Source organism: Camellia sinensis, chromosome 14, assembly GCF_055761805.1.
Source record: "Camellia sinensis isolate YWXY chromosome 14, ASM5576180v1, whole genome shotgun sequence".
Lineage (NCBI taxonomy): Eukaryota > Viridiplantae > Streptophyta > Magnoliopsida > Ericales > Theaceae > Camellia > Camellia sinensis.
Window position 1 is genome coordinate 72775004 of NC_138974.1, and position 18991 is coordinate 72793994.

General features: G+C 32.7%; 2 protein-coding genes across 2 annotated transcripts; one reads left to right on the plus strand and one right to left on the minus strand.

The window, feature by feature from the left end:
* Positions 1-239: 239 nt before the first annotated feature.
* LOC145807079 (uncharacterized) lies at positions 240-3176 on the minus strand. Its single transcript, XM_082905000.1, has 4 exons — positions 1784-3176; positions 1042-1700; positions 558-965; positions 240-410 (listed from the first exon to the last, which is right to left on the minus strand). The coding sequence occupies exons 1-4, from the start codon at positions 2298-2300 to the stop codon at positions 240-242; spliced, it is 1755 nt and encodes a 584-aa protein (XP_082761126.1). The 5' UTR covers positions 2301-3176.
* A 6295-nt stretch (positions 3177-9471) lies between these two features.
* Positions 9472-13525, plus strand: LOC114287069 (glutathione S-transferase L3). The gene is made up of 10 exons (XM_082905845.1): positions 9472-9912; positions 10081-10164; positions 11103-11163; positions 11275-11361; positions 11557-11655; positions 11742-11844; positions 11952-12028; positions 12251-12358; positions 13025-13105; positions 13222-13525. Exons 1-10 carry the CDS (start codon positions 9695-9697, stop codon positions 13228-13230), a joined length of 927 nt encoding a protein of 308 aa, XP_082761971.1. The 5' UTR covers positions 9472-9694; the 3' UTR covers positions 13231-13525.
* Positions 13526-18991: the final 5466 nt, after the last annotated feature.

Here is an 18991-nt window from a genome sequence, read left to right on the forward strand (position 1 = left end):
GTTGGCTGGATTAAACCAACACTTAGTACTCCCCAGCCGAAGCAATTATGTCGGCTAAGGAGTGGTTGGCTGGTAAGTATAGCTTAACCAACCAAAAACCGAAACAACACTTGGAGTAATAGAAGACATTACAAATGCAAGCATATACACTATAACCGGAATAAGAGAAATAAAATTTTCATTCAAAAAGAAGTCATTACAAGGCTGCTTAGTTCGGTTACAAAGAAAAGACTACAAAATTAAGAAAAAAGTTCATCCATTTCGGCGTCGAAGGCAGCATCGGCGTCAACTTGAAGACCGGTTTCGGGCACTACAACATTTTCAGAAGGAAGAACGGGTTCGGCTGGAGCCACGGCTTCACTTGGTTGATCAAGAGTTAGATCTTCCACCACGGGCTCCGACCGAACTACCTGATCTGCATTCACAACCGAAGTATCCTCAGGGGCAGAGTCTTCATCAGAAACTTCATCGTCTGAGCCCTCAAGGAACTGCTGTTGCATGGCCGTGGCATAATCCATCAGGGAGTTCGGTATAAAGTAGGCTGGAGGGTTGAAAACCTCGGTCTGAGGATCATGACCGAGCTTCTCAACGGCTCCCCTCCAGCCGCACTTAAAGAACAGATCCTTGGCCGCATTGCATTGTTGGGCATAAGCATCCTCTGCCCTCTTGAAGCCTTGTTTGTCGGCTTCCTTCACCTTCTCTTTTATTTCGGCATCCTTCTTTCTTTCAAGTTTTAGCAACTCGCGCAAGTACTTATCCTTCAGCACGATGGCAGTCTTTTGCTTTTCGGCCTCGGCCGAACTAACCATTCCGGTCAGACGACCGACCTCACCTCGAAGTTCGGCCATTTCCTTTCTGGCCTCCTCTAGTTCGGCCGATTTCGCCTCCGCCTCTGCCGCAGCTTGCCTTGTCACTTTCCTCAGCTCCAGCACCTTCCTATGGGTGATTTGATTTTTCTGGATAGCCTGACAAAGCAACAACTTCAATTTAGCCGAAGAAAAAGAAAAGTAGAAAAACAGAAATACGACCGAAGTTACTTACCAGAATCATTGATTTCGTGGCTGACCGGATGGACTTCAGCTCGGTGGTTAACTGTTTGTGGTGATGTTCCATGTCTTTAGGCAGACACACACTCTTGGCCAAATTGATGGCCAACAGGTGGTCCTTCTCAGCAACAACCGAGTCTGTTTCCAGAATGTCTCGGTCGTTGAAAGATAGCTTCGGTGCCCAGCAACTGATGGTCCGGTCGGAAGACTCCGGTCGTGGGCTTGGTGGTAAGCTCGGCTGAATGACAGGTTCTTCATCAACCAAAACTCGTTCGGGTTCGGCAGTCCGGGGACGTTTGGTCCGGCGGGAAGAGGATGGCTGTTGGGAAGGGAGGGCGACAACGGCAGGCTGCGATTGACTGGGAGGCGTTACTTCGGGCCTAGCCGTTTCGGTAAGAAGGGCCCTAACTCTGCTCCTTTTCGCCATCTCTTCTTCTGCTGTTAGAGGGACAAGTCTTATCTCGGGCAGAGTTGGGTCCGGCTCCGGTGCTTCCTCGAGAAGAAAATCAGTTACCTTTGCTTTGCGGCGACCGCTATACCGGTAGGTCGGCTCAAAATTTAGAAGCTTTGACCAACTTCTTTCTTTAACCCGTAGTGCGGCTCGCAGAACCCCAAGGTTGGGATAACTGTACAGGGAACGGAGATGGGCGAAATCTGCAATAAAGAGAAGTGTTAGTTCGGCTAATAAACTAAACAACCGAGATAACAAACAAGACAGAAGACCGAAGCAAAATTACCAGGCTCTCCCATTTTCCAATTTATAGGTCGGCCAGGAATTTGAGCTTGAAAATCCTCAAAATTCCCAGAGACCCAAAGGAAATCATCATCGTTAAGATCTTTGTCCGGAGTATGCTTAATTATCTTCTCTCGGCGGCGGCGAATTCTGAGGTAGTAGACCCACCCAGCATTCTTTGAGCCGATGGAATACTGATGGAATATTTCGGCTAGACCAAGATTAAGTCCGGTTTGGTGGTTTAATGCGTCTATTCCCATTATAATACGGTAAGTATTGGTGGACAGTTGGGAAGGACATAACCTAGTCTGTCTAAGAAATTCGCAGATGAGCGGTTGGACAGGAAACCGTAGTCCGGTTTCAATTATTGACTGAAGGGTAAAAGGGACGGAGCCTTCATTGTCCCAGGGAGTAGCATCTTTCTTGGCCAACTCCAGTTGGACATCATCAGGAATCTGGTAGTCCTGCCTGAATTCGGCCATGCCACCAGGGGTTTCGACTAAATATCTATACTTACCCATTTGTTGAATAAGTTACGAATAAATTATTTCGGTACAAAAATTTGGCTCAGTAGCCCGGTTGAGCACACGTAGGAGTGCCTGGGCAACCTAAGTCTGCAAGGTAGAAAACAAAGGGGTTAAGCACAGATCGTGGGACCGCGCTACAAATTATAAGCAAGATATACAAATCCTACTTCGGCTCAGTGGGCTGGTTCTACCTCGGCTCATCAGAAGGTTTGTTAACTCGGTTTTGAGCAGGTTAGACCGGTTTTAACGTCTAGGGGCAGCTTTCTGAGTTCGGTCTAAAAAAATTCAGAAAGCTGGTTTAGTCCCAAGGCCTAAATCGGTTGCAGTTTGAGGAAAGTTACTTCGGTCGAAGCCCCTAGGGGCGGCTTTCTGAGTTCGGTTTAAGAACTAAGAAAGCTGGCTGGGCCCCGAAAGCCTTAGCTCGGTTATTGACCGAAGTACCTAGTTCGGTACATGCACGTTTTTCCGGTGAGTTTATCTTGGCTAGAGTGGTTGAGAAGAAACTACTGCTATTCCTTTGAGTCCTAGTTCGGTTGTTCTCTGAAATCTATCTACATACACAACACAAACAGTATCCTGGTTCGGTTGGGATGTGATTCTGGATCGAAATCGAGTTTTCTCTAGGGTATATGACATATACTCTTGGGTTCTATGGTTTCTTCATCAAAGTACGAAGAGCAAAGCAGACAAATGAAGAAAAATGTTTGCAAAAAGCATACAAAGCAAAAACAGATGGAAAAACAAGTAACAAAAGCGAGAAGGGTAGACCTGCTTACCAGATTGAAGAAGAAGAAGCTGAAGATGGAGCAGTAGCAGCAACAGAAGCACGAACACAGTAAGCTCAGAACTCGAGCAGCAAGAGAACAGAGAGAGAAGTCGAAGGAATAGCAAAAGTGTAGAGACCCTAGCCTCAGGAATTACTTTTGTTAGAAAGCCCAAAATTTGGGCGGGAACCGTTTCAAGATCACAAAACACGAAGACGGCGTGACAGCCGTCCTTAACCAATCAGAGCCTGCCACGTGTCATTGGAATGAGAAGCGTTACAGTCGCTGTGATTGAAGAGACGTTTTTGACCGGACATAGTGATATCCGAGGTAAAGTTAGGTCGGCTAGAGAGGCTAAAGGGTTCTTAGATCGGCTGAAAAAGCCTAATGAAACTCTAGCTCGGCCAGTAGACTGGTAATCCCAATCTTGTTGCACAGATGGAATTAAGGGGCAATTGAGAGGGTAATTTTTGGGAAAAATTGGGCCGAGCTCCGAGTTTGGCTTCGAGGCCCAAAACGCGAAGGACTAAGTAAAAAGGCCGTAATGGCTACTTCGGCCTAGGGGCAAAGTTACTCCGGCCTTAAGGAGATAAAGTTACTTCGGCCCGAGGAGGTGAGATTACTCCGGTCCAAGGAAGAGTAAAGCCACTCCGGTCCGGAGACAACTCGGAGTTAGGCCGGTCTCAGAGTTAGTCCGGCCGCAGTATGTTCTGGGAAGACCGGTTTCAGAATTAGTCCGGTCGTGACATACAGCGGTTGGGACGGTCAGAACTTGCTACTTGGAAGTTTGAACTAAGCACATCAAGGTCAAACAGGGCAGCCGAAGTAATCAATTGGAGGAGCAGACCGAGCTAAGTATAGTTCGGCCCTCTGTGGCTCGGTATAGCCAATTTTACTTCGGTCATGTGGAAGTTCGGTCATATAAAAAACCATCCCACTTGGTTTAAGCAGTGGGGGAGGGTGCAAAAGGATAAGCATTATCCTTAGGAGAATGAATCCTAGGAGGACTCTGCATGGAGAAGTACAAGTCCTACTAGGATTGTGCCATACGAAACTTATAAAAGCTCACAAGCAACACCTTGGAGGAGGTAATTGAACACAATCTTTCTGAGAACTTAGAGCTTTGTCTATTTGTCAAGTTTTCTGACTTAGGCATCGGAGAGGTTTCCGGCACACACCCGCCGGCTAGCTCACGTTTGTGTTTTCAGGTAACAAAGCGACGTCGTACGGAGGAGCGTGGACTTGGTCAACAGGATTATACGAGGAGAATTATTTCCTCCCCGCACAATTAGTAATCTAGTTATTGTCATTGTCTTTGCCTTAGACTTGCAGAAAGAATGTGAGGATTTTACTGTAACCAAAAAATAAAAACAAAAACAAAAAATTACAACTATTTATGCTTCTTGTGATTTTTAGTTATAATTTTAATCACTGAGAACATTGAAATGTTCAATCACTGAAATTGTTTGTTCATATCACATTTATAATTGCGAACATTTGTAAGAGGATCAATAATCTTATTTTTCAATGCCTTTATCTTTTTCCATTGCTATATCCTATAGTTTGAAGTGGTTGTAGGACCATTTAAATATCAAATCAAAATGATTTATGAATCTAATAGTATTATAACCTGTAATGATGTGTTTGTAGTTAAGTATTTAATGATATTTGATTATGTCCCATAATAATATTGATTATGAATCCAAATTAATAGGTTTTTATTTTTATTTTTCTAGAGCGAATGACTAAAAGTGATAGTATAAATTAGTATTGAAATATAGATCTTTTGAAATGAATATTAATTGCAAAAGTGATATCTCAACTCCCCGATGTTAATCAATAACTAACAATTGAGTTTCATCAATTAAAAAAATAAAATGAGGGGGTGAAATTATTGGTTGTTTGTTGATTGGATTAGCCTCGTACTATATAAGAATATTTATTGTCATTTCAAGATGGAGTTAAGTAGATGGTGTCCTCGTAAGGCAAATTGTGCAGCCCACTGGGTGGCTTCTGCTTATTTTCGCAATTCCTTACCCACGAATTGGGTTACCCAACCACCTATAGGTCTTGTTAGGTGCTTATTTCCCAATTCTATATAATTGTGGTGCTGAGTTTCCCAATTAAAAAAAAAAAAAAAAAACTAGACATTAATAGAGTGGGAATAATCCATTAGACATAATCTATGGGGTTTCAACATTGTTTCTAATTTTTCTTTTATAAATCACAGTTTGGTCAACTTAATAGAGTATATATGGATTTTTAATTTTTTTTAAATAAAAATGAGAGTGGGAATAAAATTTTTGTGAATTTAAGGATGTGAAATGCCAAAGGATGAATTAGTAGAACCGTAGTGGAGTCTACAATGCACATGAAATTGTGTGCATCATGACAACTGGATAGATTTAGAAATATACATCGTGATAGTCTGTGGGGTGCGTACGATAACTTTACCTTAATTGCAGCCGCAAAGGTTGTGGCAATGTAGGAGGGGTTGGTCTCAAATTTTCAATGACAATGCTGATGACACTACACTAGGTTTACACTAGTTTTTACATGGGCAAATTACATATATCTCTATTGAGGTTTAATTAAATTATAGATATTTTTTTGAGGTTTTGAAAATTATAGATATTTTTTTAGAGTTTATATTTTCATAAAAAATTATTCACTGACGTTTATATTTTCATGACAATTTTTTTCCTAATTTGTTATGCAAATAGCACCTTCAGGGGTATCTGTAATTTCTCAAATCTCAGAGGTATCTGTAATTTTGCTAAACCTCGAAGGGGTATATGTAATTTGCCCTTTTTACATTTAGGGATGTTTTGAAAAATTGGTAAAAATTTGATTTTTTAGTTTTTTAGTTTTTTTGTGACTTTTTTTACAAAAAAAACTGGATTGTTTTGGATAAAAAAATTGATTTTTTTGACTTAAAAAAAGTTTAAAAAGCTAAAAAAACTAACTTTTTATCCTTGTTACCAAAACGCTCCTTATTTATTTGTTATGAAAGATCATAGTTAGCAATTATCCAGTAGTTGACGGTTAGAGTTAATAGTAATGACTAGCTCTTGATTGTGACTTTTTAGTTAGGTATCGTTTGGGAACATGCTATTTTAATAACTTTTTAACTTTTTAGTTAAAATATAAGATAAAAAAATTAGTATGTTTGGGGTGACTTTTTGACTTTTTACGAAAAGATGTGCAAAAAATAGAGAGAAAATGAAATCTTTAACTTTTAGATATAGATTATAGATTTTTTGATATTTTTAATAATTTTTTGACTTTTAAACTAAAACAGCTACTTACCAAACGAGACATTAACTGTCAAATAATTGTCCGATGAAACAAATGTTGAAGGATGTTTGGATTTTTTATAAGAGCACGAGATATTAGATGTTATTAGATCTAAGCGAAAATTTTTATTTTAACATATAAGGTTGCAATATACCATTAAATTGTCACATTTTGTGAGTTTTACGACTTATTAAAATAAAATTGATATTTTTAAAATTTTCACTTTGATATTTGTCAAACCAAATATAAAAAAACATTGTGAAATTTTACCGTGCGAGCTCAGATGAAAGATGTAAAATTGTAAAGTTTGAATTAATTTTTTTTAATAACCAAATATCTAGTCGATAAACTTACACTTACCGTTTAAATTAATGTAATACAGTAAAATTTGAATAGATGAATAAAAATAGTGAAATTCAAAAAAAAAACTGAACAAACAAAATTATTTAAATAGGCCATGTGATAAAAATTCCAAATTGAGCTGTCAAATACAGTCTCAGACACCGGAGAGAAGGTGGAGCCTCACTTCCATTTTTTTTTAATTTTTATTTATTCAAAATTCCATTTCTATTTCTACATGATGATGATGAATGACAAAAAGAAATTTGAAAATTGGATTACCTAAATATGGGGGTTTGGGCCCAGGCCCACGTGAACTATGCCCTTTTTTTCTTATCTGTTCACGGCCTATGGTGGTGACTTGGTAAGGGTCACATCGATCGGACCACTACCCCAACATGTTGTTGGTTTTCCTAAAAGTATCACCATTTCCACGGTACACCCTTGGGGGTGTCTGGCAAGTGGGTTGAGGAGTGAAAATAGTCTTAGGCTTGGTTTGGAACTGAGTTGATTTTTTTAATTATTTTAATTTAAGATTAAAATGTTTAATTTTAAAAAAGTTTTTAACTTTTAAATTTTTTGATATTTCATAAAAAATATATATATAATTATTATAAATTAAATATAATATTTTATTTTATTAAATTAAAAAATTTATTTTATTTTTTTATAACTATTTTAGTCTCAAACAATACAATGGATAAGAGCTAAAAAAAGAGTAAAAAAACATACGCAAACAAAAAGTGATACAGTAGGTTTGCAGTAGTAGGCCTAGGCGATTTTGCTCTTGAGAGTTTTTGAAAGTCACACCAATTATTCAATTATTGGAGGTAATTTTGTTGTTTCTCATCATCACAACATTATTTCAGACATAATTTTTAATATAATAATTAAATAAAAAATTTAATTTAACCTTTCAAATACAAAAATTAAAATAAGTTACTAAAATAATTAAAAAACTAAATTTTTTTTTAAAAAAATAATAACTTCCTAAACGAGGCCAAGAGAACCAAAAAAATACTTGTCTCCACTTTAAGGCTTTTTTTTTTTTTTTTTTTTTTTTTTTTTGTAAGAACTTAAATTTATATAGAATTTTTAGATGCCATTAATTTTATAGTTTTATGGGTTTTTATTGGTCTGAAAGCTAACAAAAAGTATAAATAAAAAACAAAGTTAAATAAAATTACTGATGAAAATAAAAATAGAAATAAAAGGCGATTTAAATAATCCAAAAAATAACTTAAATTTTTTTGCTAAAACAAATTGGAGTCAAGTTCATAAAGTCATACACACCAAAGTTTAGTTATAGTTTTCCACCCCATATGAATCTTGTCCAAAACTGGTTTCAATTGTTCAGAATCCTAAATGAACTCTTGAAATGAGACTTTTTATACATATTATTAAAAAAAAATACTTTTTTTTGTTTGTTTGTTGTTATTTGTTAATACCTACACAAATTCTACTTACATAATAACTAAAATTCTATACTAAAATTTAGAGGTTCAAAGATACCGCCTTAGTCGCCTAGAGGATTTTTCTTATTGCTTCTTTGAATACATTTGATTAAATTATTAATATATATAGAGAGAGAAAGAGATTTTCTTATCTTTTATCGAAACATTTGGAATACTCAAAACTATGCACTTGTTATTTTATAACCAACATATTAAGCAAATTAAAAGGGTAGTTGCAACTGTTTGGGAAGCAATATACAACTACTATAACACACACACAGAGCGAGAGAGAGAGAGAGAGAGCAAAATATGTAAGTGCTAAAAATATCACAAATATTATGTATTTCTTAGGTAAAAAAAATCCACCTATGATCGCATCTTCTTTTTATTAAACAAAATCAATCAATAAAAAAATATCTCAAAATATAAAAAATAAAATAAAATTACACATGCAAGATGATAAATAGTTTTTTTATTTTTATTTTAAATCATTAATAGTATTTCACAAATATAAGAACAAAATATATCATACTGGAAAGGGTAAATTACAAATGCATCTATTGAGATTTGCTTAAAATACAATGTATTTCTTGTGATTCTAGAAATTATATCATGTCCCTTGAAGTTTATAATTTTATAACAATTGACCCTTTTTATTAATAAATCATTAAGTCAATTAATAATTTTTAATAATGTCATAAATTTATTTCAATTAATAATTCATATAATTTTATCATTTTATAAGAGAGCATTTAAGAATTTTATTTTTTTTAATTAGTTTTGTTAAATAAAAAAATCTAATTGGAAAATATTTATAATTTTCCAAAGTATAAAGAGCAATTCGTATTTTAGTAAGCTATACTAGAAACTAGTCACAGTAAGCCCGACAATAAGAAGTCCAGCAACGAGCCCATCTTACAGACACTGATCAATCCATTAAGGCCATTATTTCCCACCTTGAGGCCCAAGTTAAAGAGCCCACATATTTGGCTCTCACCACGACGCGTGTCGTTTCATTTGGCCTCTCAGATGGAAACTTTCTACTACGTTTGGAAAGTAGAAAAAAAAAATTTATTTTTTGAGTTTTTTTAATTATTTTTTGAAAAGTTTAAAAATAGAAAAAATAGATAGTGGGAATCGCTTCCCAACTTTTAACCCACTTCTCTCTCACGAAAAAAATTCAAAAAAAAGTTAAAAGGTAACTTTTAACCATTTTTTTAAAATATCCCACTGATATAATCAAATAAACGAATTAGCCAAAAAGCTGCTAGTTATAAAAAGAAAATTATAAATTATTATACATGTTCGGACTTCTAATCAATCATAATTTATTTTACTCTTTTATATTTTTCAATCAATCAACCTAATATATTATTTATTAATTTTTTTTATTAATTATAATATTATAAAATAAATATATTCTGAAATTATTAAATAATTATCCGTTACAAAAAGGCAGCAGCAAGAGAAGCAAGTGAAGCACCTCTCTCTCTCTCTCTCTCTCTCTCTCTCTCTATCTAAAAAGAGAACAAAAATGAGTGCTTCATACACAAACCCAGTCTCACCCTTTCACTGTACCACTACTGATAATAATGTAAAACAAATACAAAATTCAATTCAATTAAAGATAGTCCCCAATCCCAAATTCACAAACAATTCTATGCCATTTCAAGCAATTTGCTTTCGCAAGCCTCCTCCTCGTTTCTCTTCCATGGAAGCCAGGGCATCTCCAACACCATCCATGCCCAAAACGTACTTTTTCTAGATTTTTATGTGTCTTTTATGATATTTATGTAATCTGATCTTTCATTGTTGAAGTGGGTTTTGTTTTGTGAATTTTTTTTTTTTTTTCTTCCTCAATTGTGTGGGTCATATTCATATACAACAAATACAGCTTTGTATAATATTGGCATTTGGCAGGGTTGGTGGTGATGCTGAGGAAGTTCTTCCCCCTATTCTTGATTCTAGCTCTGACCCACCACCTCTTTTTGATGGAACTACAAGGTTTGCTCATTTTCAAAATCTCACTCTACCTTTATCTCCATTACATGTGTGTTTCTAGTCTATTATATTAAGTGCAGGTGTGAATGCTGTCACGCTTTTCTTTTTGAATAATTTCTTTTCAATCTAGTAATTGTCACATCTAATAACTCCGTTCATCAAATCGTTAGAAAATGCTGATTAATTTTTCTCTTTCATCAAACTATCCGAGAATGTAATATAAAATTACATATGCATCCCACCTTTAGTTTGTATAATTTGTTGGGTAGTGTGAATCCTATAATTAATAGACACTAACCATTCAATTGCGAATTTCAACCATAAATTTGGAGTATGGTTATTATTATTATTTCCGCACTTATGACTTATTGTCCTAATTTTTAAAGAATATATAGTCGAGAGGAGACAATTATCAGTGAAATGACAACAGCCGTAGACATAACCCTAGTTTTGGGGGTGACGTTTGTGTTCTTTGTGTCTCTGTGTGATTTATCATTCATGTGCATTTGTTCTTCTTTTCCATCTTAAGTATGTGTGATTTATTATCTCTCTAGACCCTGCTGTAAAGTGGGTGCTTGTGCATTGGGTACATCCTTTTCTAGTTATGTATAGAACAGCTTTATATGACACATACATTTGTGAGTGGATTAAAATTTATTCTACATTTTAGCAGAATATATTCGAGGTGCAAATTTGTGTGCTAAAACATCAAAACAGATGAAGCACATGATTTGGTTACCAAATTCCACAGGACACACTATCAGTAGCTAAACTTTGAATCATGCCAAGTTAATATGTTACTATCACTGTTTGGAATTTTTTGTTGGTTTTCAATTGGGATACATGTGTGTGTGTGTGTGTGTGTGTTTTCAAGTTTGTGTGTGTTTCTGCGTGTTCTCGTGCATTATCTGATCACCATGTTCCATTTTTATTTCCTGAAGGTTGTACACCTCTTACATTTGTCCGTATGCGCAGCGTGTTTGGATTGCACGGAATTACAAGGTTGTGTTAAATTTTATGGATATTTTTTTCTGCTCTACTATTTTTTTCTTATTTTCTTTTATTCATGTTACTGCAATTCTTGATTTGAAACTTCTTTACTTCTTTGTGCAGGGTCTGCAAGAGAAGATCAAATTAGTTCCAATTGATCTTCAAAATAGGCCAGATTGGTACAAGGAAAAAGTCTACCCACCAAATAAGGTTACATTCTCAACCATAATTAATTGTTCGGAAAATACTGTTTGGTAATTTCTGTGTTCCTCGTTCTCTTCTTAAAATTGCAGAAATTTATATCTATCAAATGAGGAAAAAATCACAAAATCTGTTGAGAGCCCTCTTGTTTCATGGATTATGATATTTGCAGATTTTTTCTTTTTTCCTTTTCAAAATTAGTAGGTGCCATCACTGGAGCACAATAATGAAATCCGAGGAGAGAGTCTTGATTTGCTAAAATATATTGATAGCTACTTTGAAGGACCAGCTCTTTACCCTGATGTAAGTAGATTTTTCACTCTTGACATAAAATTCAACTCTCTATCGCTTCAAAATTTTGAATTCTAGAGCGTATCAAATGTCTGTAGGATCCCACCAAGAGAGAATTTGCTGAGGAGTTGCTATCCTACACAAACACCTTTAATCTGGCCGTGATCACTTCACTGAAGGGAGGATCTGAAAATGAAATCAGTAAGATTCAAGACGTGCTATGTTTTTTTTTTGAAGTACTACGATCTAGAAAGAAATTAACATTTTATATGAATCATAATGTGACCCGCTCTAATAAACCTTGACAGGTACTGCTTTTGATTACCTCGAATCAGCTCTCTTCAAATTTACTGATGGACCTTTCTTCCTTGGTCAGTTCAGTCTAGTAAGTTAGTTGTACTCTACTAATTTGATATTGGCTTTCCATCTTTACTGTTCTTATATTTAAAATTATTATGTATTACTCAAACTACAAATGCAGTTGTGTTATGCATTGTAGTCAAAGAAGTGCGAACTAATATATACTTTCCAAGAAGTTGGTGAATATATAGTCAATTTGTAAATTGTAATGGAACCCCTAATCTGTGTCAAAATTTCTATGTTGCAGGTCGACATTGCATATGCTCCATTCATAGAAAGATTTTATCCCTTATTGCTGGATGTAAAGAAATATGACATCACAACAGGAAGACCTATGCTGACATCATGGATTGAGGTTCATTACCTATCCCTTCCTTTTTGTGCAGAGCTTCTTTTATGTGGATATCAACCAGCAAGCAACAGTAATAGCAATTGCTAACCAATTATCAACTGAGATGCTAAAATATATAGTTCATTTGCCTGTAACTAGGTTGCTTTTTGAGTATACATTACTGAATTTTGGATTTTGGACGTCACAGTATGCATCCTGAGTTATTTTACTATAGCAATGAGAGAGAGAGAGAGAGAGAGAGAGAGAGAGAACTATATCTCCCTACTAATGTGAACTCTGACTCAATTAGGGCAGTATTATTAAGAGGGAGAGACAGGCTTAGATTGTTTGGTCATATGCAGAAAACACTGGCATTACCAAGTATAGGGGGCATACTAGATTGAGTGCTTCAAAGGGAAAGGAAAGATTAATTGGATGCTCACAATAAAAATAGAGTTATTTCTAGTTCAAAAGATTGTCCTTTTCAAGTTAGTAACACAACTGGACTCGATTCAAAGTCTTGGCATTCACGATAACTAATTATTATTTCATCGGGATGTGTTGGTAGATTTTGGCATATCAATATGATAATTGTGAGCTTCAAGCTGACTTTTAACTCCATCTATTATCTAATCATCATTATATTTATGGATAATAGTTTTGATCTTTACACATGCACACCGTGTATAGGAAATGAACGAAATCGAGGCCTACAAACAAACCAAAAGAGATCTTCAGGAGCTTATCGCTGTCTTGAAGAAGCGTTTTTCGGTAATCCTATTTTCATTTCTTAGTAAACTTGATATCATGTTTGAATCAATGAAATAAAACTTTTATATGTACTATACTATCTGAGTTGAAGCTCAAATTGTTGATTTCTTTGGCAGATAAACTGAATTGCTTGGTAATGTGGTGTAGAGTTTCCCCTTCATATCTTCAGCCTTTTGGAAGATATATGGTTATACTGGTAGTTCTTTGTTGCTAGTGATTAAGAATTAAAACTAGGTAACTACACCATTCCAATTTGGAATATATTTGTAATTTGCCTTTGGTGATGTTATAATTGACTTTGTATATATATATTTGATGGGGTGCATTGGGACCCTGTTGCAACAGAACACTTTCTCAAAGATCATATGAACAGATGGTGATTAATCACATAATTTATCACTCTTCTAATGTTGTCACAAAGTGAATGTTGTTGGCTTTTTTGGATGTCAAATGAGAGCTCAATCATACCATTTTATCTAGTTAAGTAGTCTTGGAATCAAGTCCATTTATTTACTTGTGGTATTTGAAATAAATTTATTGGCACTTTTTCTGTCATGCATAAACAATTTTAGGTTTTAAAAGAGAAATGTTATTTACCACAGGATTTATTTTACTTTTTATTACATGTATCAATGCAAAAAATACTATATGTATATGTTGCACACAACATATTTGAAAAATAGTGAAACTTATCATGCACATGTGAAGCCACATAAAGGGTGAAAGTTTTAATAAAATAATTCAATGATATATAGCAATCATATTTATAAAAAGGAGAATTACCTCTTTTACCATCATGGGTCCTATTCCAGTGATTTGAATTGGCTATTTTGTGATTTTTTACGGAGATTATTCATAAAAAATTAAATTGATTTTCATCGTATGCGTCTTTTTTATTTATTTAGATTGGATCATATTCTTCTTAGAATTTTTTTTTTTTTTTTGAATCTCAAAATTTATGAATAATACCTGCATATGCTGAATTATTTAAGATCTTAATCTTTGATTTGTTAGCTAGATACAAACCATATTACTATAAAAGAGATCTTTGATTTGAAAAACTATATTCCTATAAAAGTCATATGATATAAAACATAATTTTACAGAGAATAATGTGACCTTATACAATCTCTTCATTTTTAATCAAAAAAATTCACTATTGTCATCATAATCTCAACAATTTCATTGATATTGTTTTATGTGAAAATAATATTACAATTTCATAAAAATTATTCAAAAAAGTAAGCTTGCGTTTGGTTCTCTTTTAGAATTATGATTCTAATTAAAAATTTTCAAAACTCATAACTAAATACACAATTCAAAATTCAATTCAAAAATTATTTTCGAAACTCATTACCAAACACCCAACTCAAAACTCTTTTTAAAACTTCAAAACTCTATTTATAAAAAAAAATTCAAAAAACGATTTTTTTATTTTGTTCTTTAAAATTATTTTTAGAATCATGATTTGAGTGTAGAGTCGTTTTTTGAGTTATGAGTTTTGAGTTGAGTTCTGAAAAGAGAAAATTTGCTTGGTTATAAGTTTTAAAAAGAGTTTTGAGCTGTATTTTGAGTTTTGAATTGTATTTTGAAAATTTTTGGATTTATTTGTTTTTAAATATTTAAAAAATTTTATTTTTATTTTTTTAGGATAAATATTTTATATTTTAAATATTTATATATTTATTTTAATGTGCATTGTATTTTATACATTTGTATGCTGTATTTTTTAAAATATTTTAAATATATTTCTTAAATATTAAAAAAACTTTAAAAATTAATTTTTTATTTTAAATATATAATTTTTATTTTAATTATTTTTTATTTTTTATTTTAAATATTTTATTTTATTTTATAAATATTTAATTTTTTAGTTATGTGTTTAGTTACGATTTGAGTGTGGAGTTTTGAATTATGTGTTTGATTATGAGTTTTGAAAATAGTTTTTGAATTGAGTTTTAAGTTAAGTGTTTGGTTATGATTTGAGTGTAAATGTTATGTTTTTAGTTTAAAATATTTACAAAACAAAATAAAATATTTAAAATAAAAAAAAATTAAATAAAAACTATATATTTAAAATAAAAAAGATAAAATTTTCTTAAATATTTTTAAAAAATAAATTCAAAAAATTTTAAAATACAACCCAAAATTCAAAAATTAAAAACTCAAGGGTAAATTACAAATACATCCCTGAGATTTACTTAAATTACAAATCACCCCCTGTGATTCTAAAAATTATATTATGCCCCTAAGGTTTCTAATTTCATAACAAATAGATTCTTTTATTGATAAATCATCCAATTAATTAACAGTTTTTAATAATGTTAAAATTTTATTTCAATTAATAATTCAGATAATTTTATTATTGTATAGGTGAACAGTTAGGAATTTCACTTTTTCAATTAATTCTGTTAAATAAAATTTTTTAATAAGGAGATATTTGTAATTTTTCAAACCACATGAGACAATTCGTATTTTAAGGAAATCTCAGAGGGTGTATTTGTAATTTACCCAAAACTCAAAATACAATTAAAAATTCTTTTCAAAATTTATAACCAAATAAATTTTTTCTTTTTAAAACTTAACTTACAATCCCATACTTAAATTATAATTCCAAAACTCAACTAAACTAAAACCTAAATTTATGGACCATATTCACTGTGATGTGACCCATATCATACTCTATGCACTTCACTTTCAAGGTAAGTTTTAAAATAAATTTCATGGCACATAGCATTTTTGTGTTTGTATAAACTTTCTATCTGTAAATTATTTTAACTTTCTAGACAAATCGATAATCTGTATTTATTGAAAATCACTTTTGTTCACAAAAAGTATACAAACAAAATATAGTGTATGATTTGTGATGTTTGATGTATTAGGTAGAAATAACTTAAATAAGCTAATTATTTAGAAGTTGAAAAAATGATGCTTTTAACTTATACCTTTTTATTATTAACTTGTAACTGTAAGAATTTTTCTTAAATATGGCCTAGTGTGACTTATGCATAATTATACTAGATTCATCTTATTAAGCAAGATATATGTATATCAATTAGATGGTAACGAATTATTGATGAATGCACCTGTATATACATAATGTATAGAAGACTAATGGAGATAGTATCAATGCATTGAATGTGATAGATTCATCATGAATGAATCTTAGAGATGCATTATGTATCTATTATGAATGTAAAAAATACATTAATCTATCTAATGAGTTCATTAATATAGAAGATGCATTATGTATCATGAATGTAAAAGATACATTAATCTATTTAATGAAACTCATTGAATGAGTGGATTATTTGATAGGAAGAATATTAGTATAAATAGTGTAAGGTCCCAAACCACACTCTCCATCACAAAACTCAAGTTGTCACCACAAGAAGGCTCTCATCACCTAGAGAGAGAGCAGTGGTTTGAAGATCTTAGACAAGTAAAAAACTTGAAGATCAAGGTCTTCTATTCAAAGTTTATCTTTTTTCAAAGAGGATTTCATACTATCATGGATCAAGGTATGTATACACTTATTTTGTATAGTAGAAATCCATATAATTTTCATGTATAGAATTGAATCCTTAATAGTTTTTAGTTTATGTTTCGCAAAGTTTTCTATCAATTGGTATTAGAGCATTGTTCTCAATTCTGATGCATGAAACGTAGAAGTATGAATTTTATTTTATGATGATATTTTGTGTAACAAGTGCATAACCTTGATTTACACTTGTCCAATTTTATTTTTATTTTTGGCCAATCTTCTATTTTATTGATATTAAAATAAAAATTGAAAATTATTGAACAAGTAGTAATTAAAATAATGTCTTATGTACTTATAGGCCATGTTTGTTTGGGTGGACTGGATTAGTATTCCCATGACTAATAGTCCTAGGACTACGAATCCGTTGGATTATGTAACGTATCTTAAATAATAGTTAAGTTTAAAATAATTAGTCCGTATTTTAATTGTTTAACCAAACATCGGATTAATAATTTTATTGGACTATTAGTCCAATCCCAAGCTCATATCCACCCAAACAAACATGGCTATAATGTTTTGTTACACATCTTATGAGTTGAAACATTGTTGATCAGCCCAACGGAGGTTCAACACTATGTATGTTTGAACAACCGAGATGATTAGTATAATAAATATAGCAATAATTTTTTCTGCCCAACGGTGATAAGCTTCTCACGTGCTTTAGTTAATAAAATAAAATAAAAGACATTTAAGTTTTTCTGCCCAACGGTGATAAACTCGTTACGGTCTTAATGATTATTTTATTTTAAGTTGTTTATTTTTATTAGTCATCTCATTTACTTTTATGAATTGTTAAAATATATTGTTATTCGGCTCAACGGAAGGATAACTTGATTTCGTATCTAACTAATTATGTTTTCTTATGTTTTCTAGTTAGATATATTTAACTTGTGGCGTTATTTTTATGACATGTGAAAAGAAGTTTTCTTAATTATATTATGTAATGGATATTATGTGTTTGCAGCATTGAATCCTACTGCAATTAATAGTTACTGGTCTGGTATTAAAGCTTTGAGTGGAACTAATTTTAAGAAATGGAAGGAACAAATTGAAATTGTTTTGAGAATTATGGATTTAGACTATGCATTAAGAGAGCTAACTCCTACAAAGCCTAATGATATAAGTTCTAAGGAACACATGGCTTTATATGAAAAATGAGAACGCTCTAATCGCTTAAGTCTAATGATTATGAAAGACTCAATTACACTTGCAACTCAAGGAGCAATCCCTGTTTTTGAAAGTGTAGTGAGCTATATGAAATCTATTGAAGAACAATTCATTGGAACTTCCAAATCCCTTGCTAATACTCTCATGATTAAAATGATGACAATGAAATATGATGGTTTGAGTGGTGTTCGTGAACATATCTTAAAGATGAATGACATGGCCTCTCAATTAAAAGAAATAGACATGGAAATTTCTGAAGGTTTTCTTGTTTATTTCATTATGACTTCTCTTCCTGCGCAATTTGGTCCTTTTAAGATCAATTATAATGCGCAAAAAGATAAGTGGAAGATGAGTGAGTTAATTGCCATGTGTGTTCAAGAAGAAGAGAGGCTTAAAGCTGAAAGGCCTAATATGGGTCACCTTACCACCTTGGGTCCAACCAAAAAGATTTTCAAGAAAGGCAAAAGTAAGAAGAAGAAGAATGCAAATGATGAAACTCACCTGGTTAATGAAGAAAATAAGATTCGATGCCATTTCTGTCAAAAGAAAGGTCACATAAGAAAAGACTGTCCAGGTTTTAAAAATTGGTTGGACAAGAAAGGTAACACTCAATGCTCTGTGTCATGAATCCTTTTGGCTAGATGTTCCACCAAATTCTTGGTGGTTTGACACTGGTGCAAGTATTCACATAACAAATTCCATGTAGGGATACCTTACAAGTCGGAAACTAAATAAAGGAGAACGAACCATTACAGTTGGGAATGGAATAGAAGTGGACGCTGAGGTTATTGGCACCCTCCGTCTAATTTTAGACTCTAGTTTCATTTTAGAATTACTAAACACTTTTTATGTTCTTGTTTTTACTAGAAACCTAATTTCTGTTTCACAACTCGATTCATGTGGTTATGAATTTAAGTTTGGAAATAATAGAGTCTCTTTATTCCACAATTCTCATATGATTGGTTCTGGTATTTTATATGGTAATCTTTATTCATTGAATTTAGATTCCACTTATACAAAATCTCTTTTATCCTTTAATGTAAACGACTTGGTAAATAAAAAGAGAAAGCGAGTGAATGAAAATTCATCCATGTTGTGGTATAAGCGTTTGGGCCACATATCATGAGAAAGGATGGAACGTCTTATTAAAGACGGAATTTTAAGTTCACTTGATT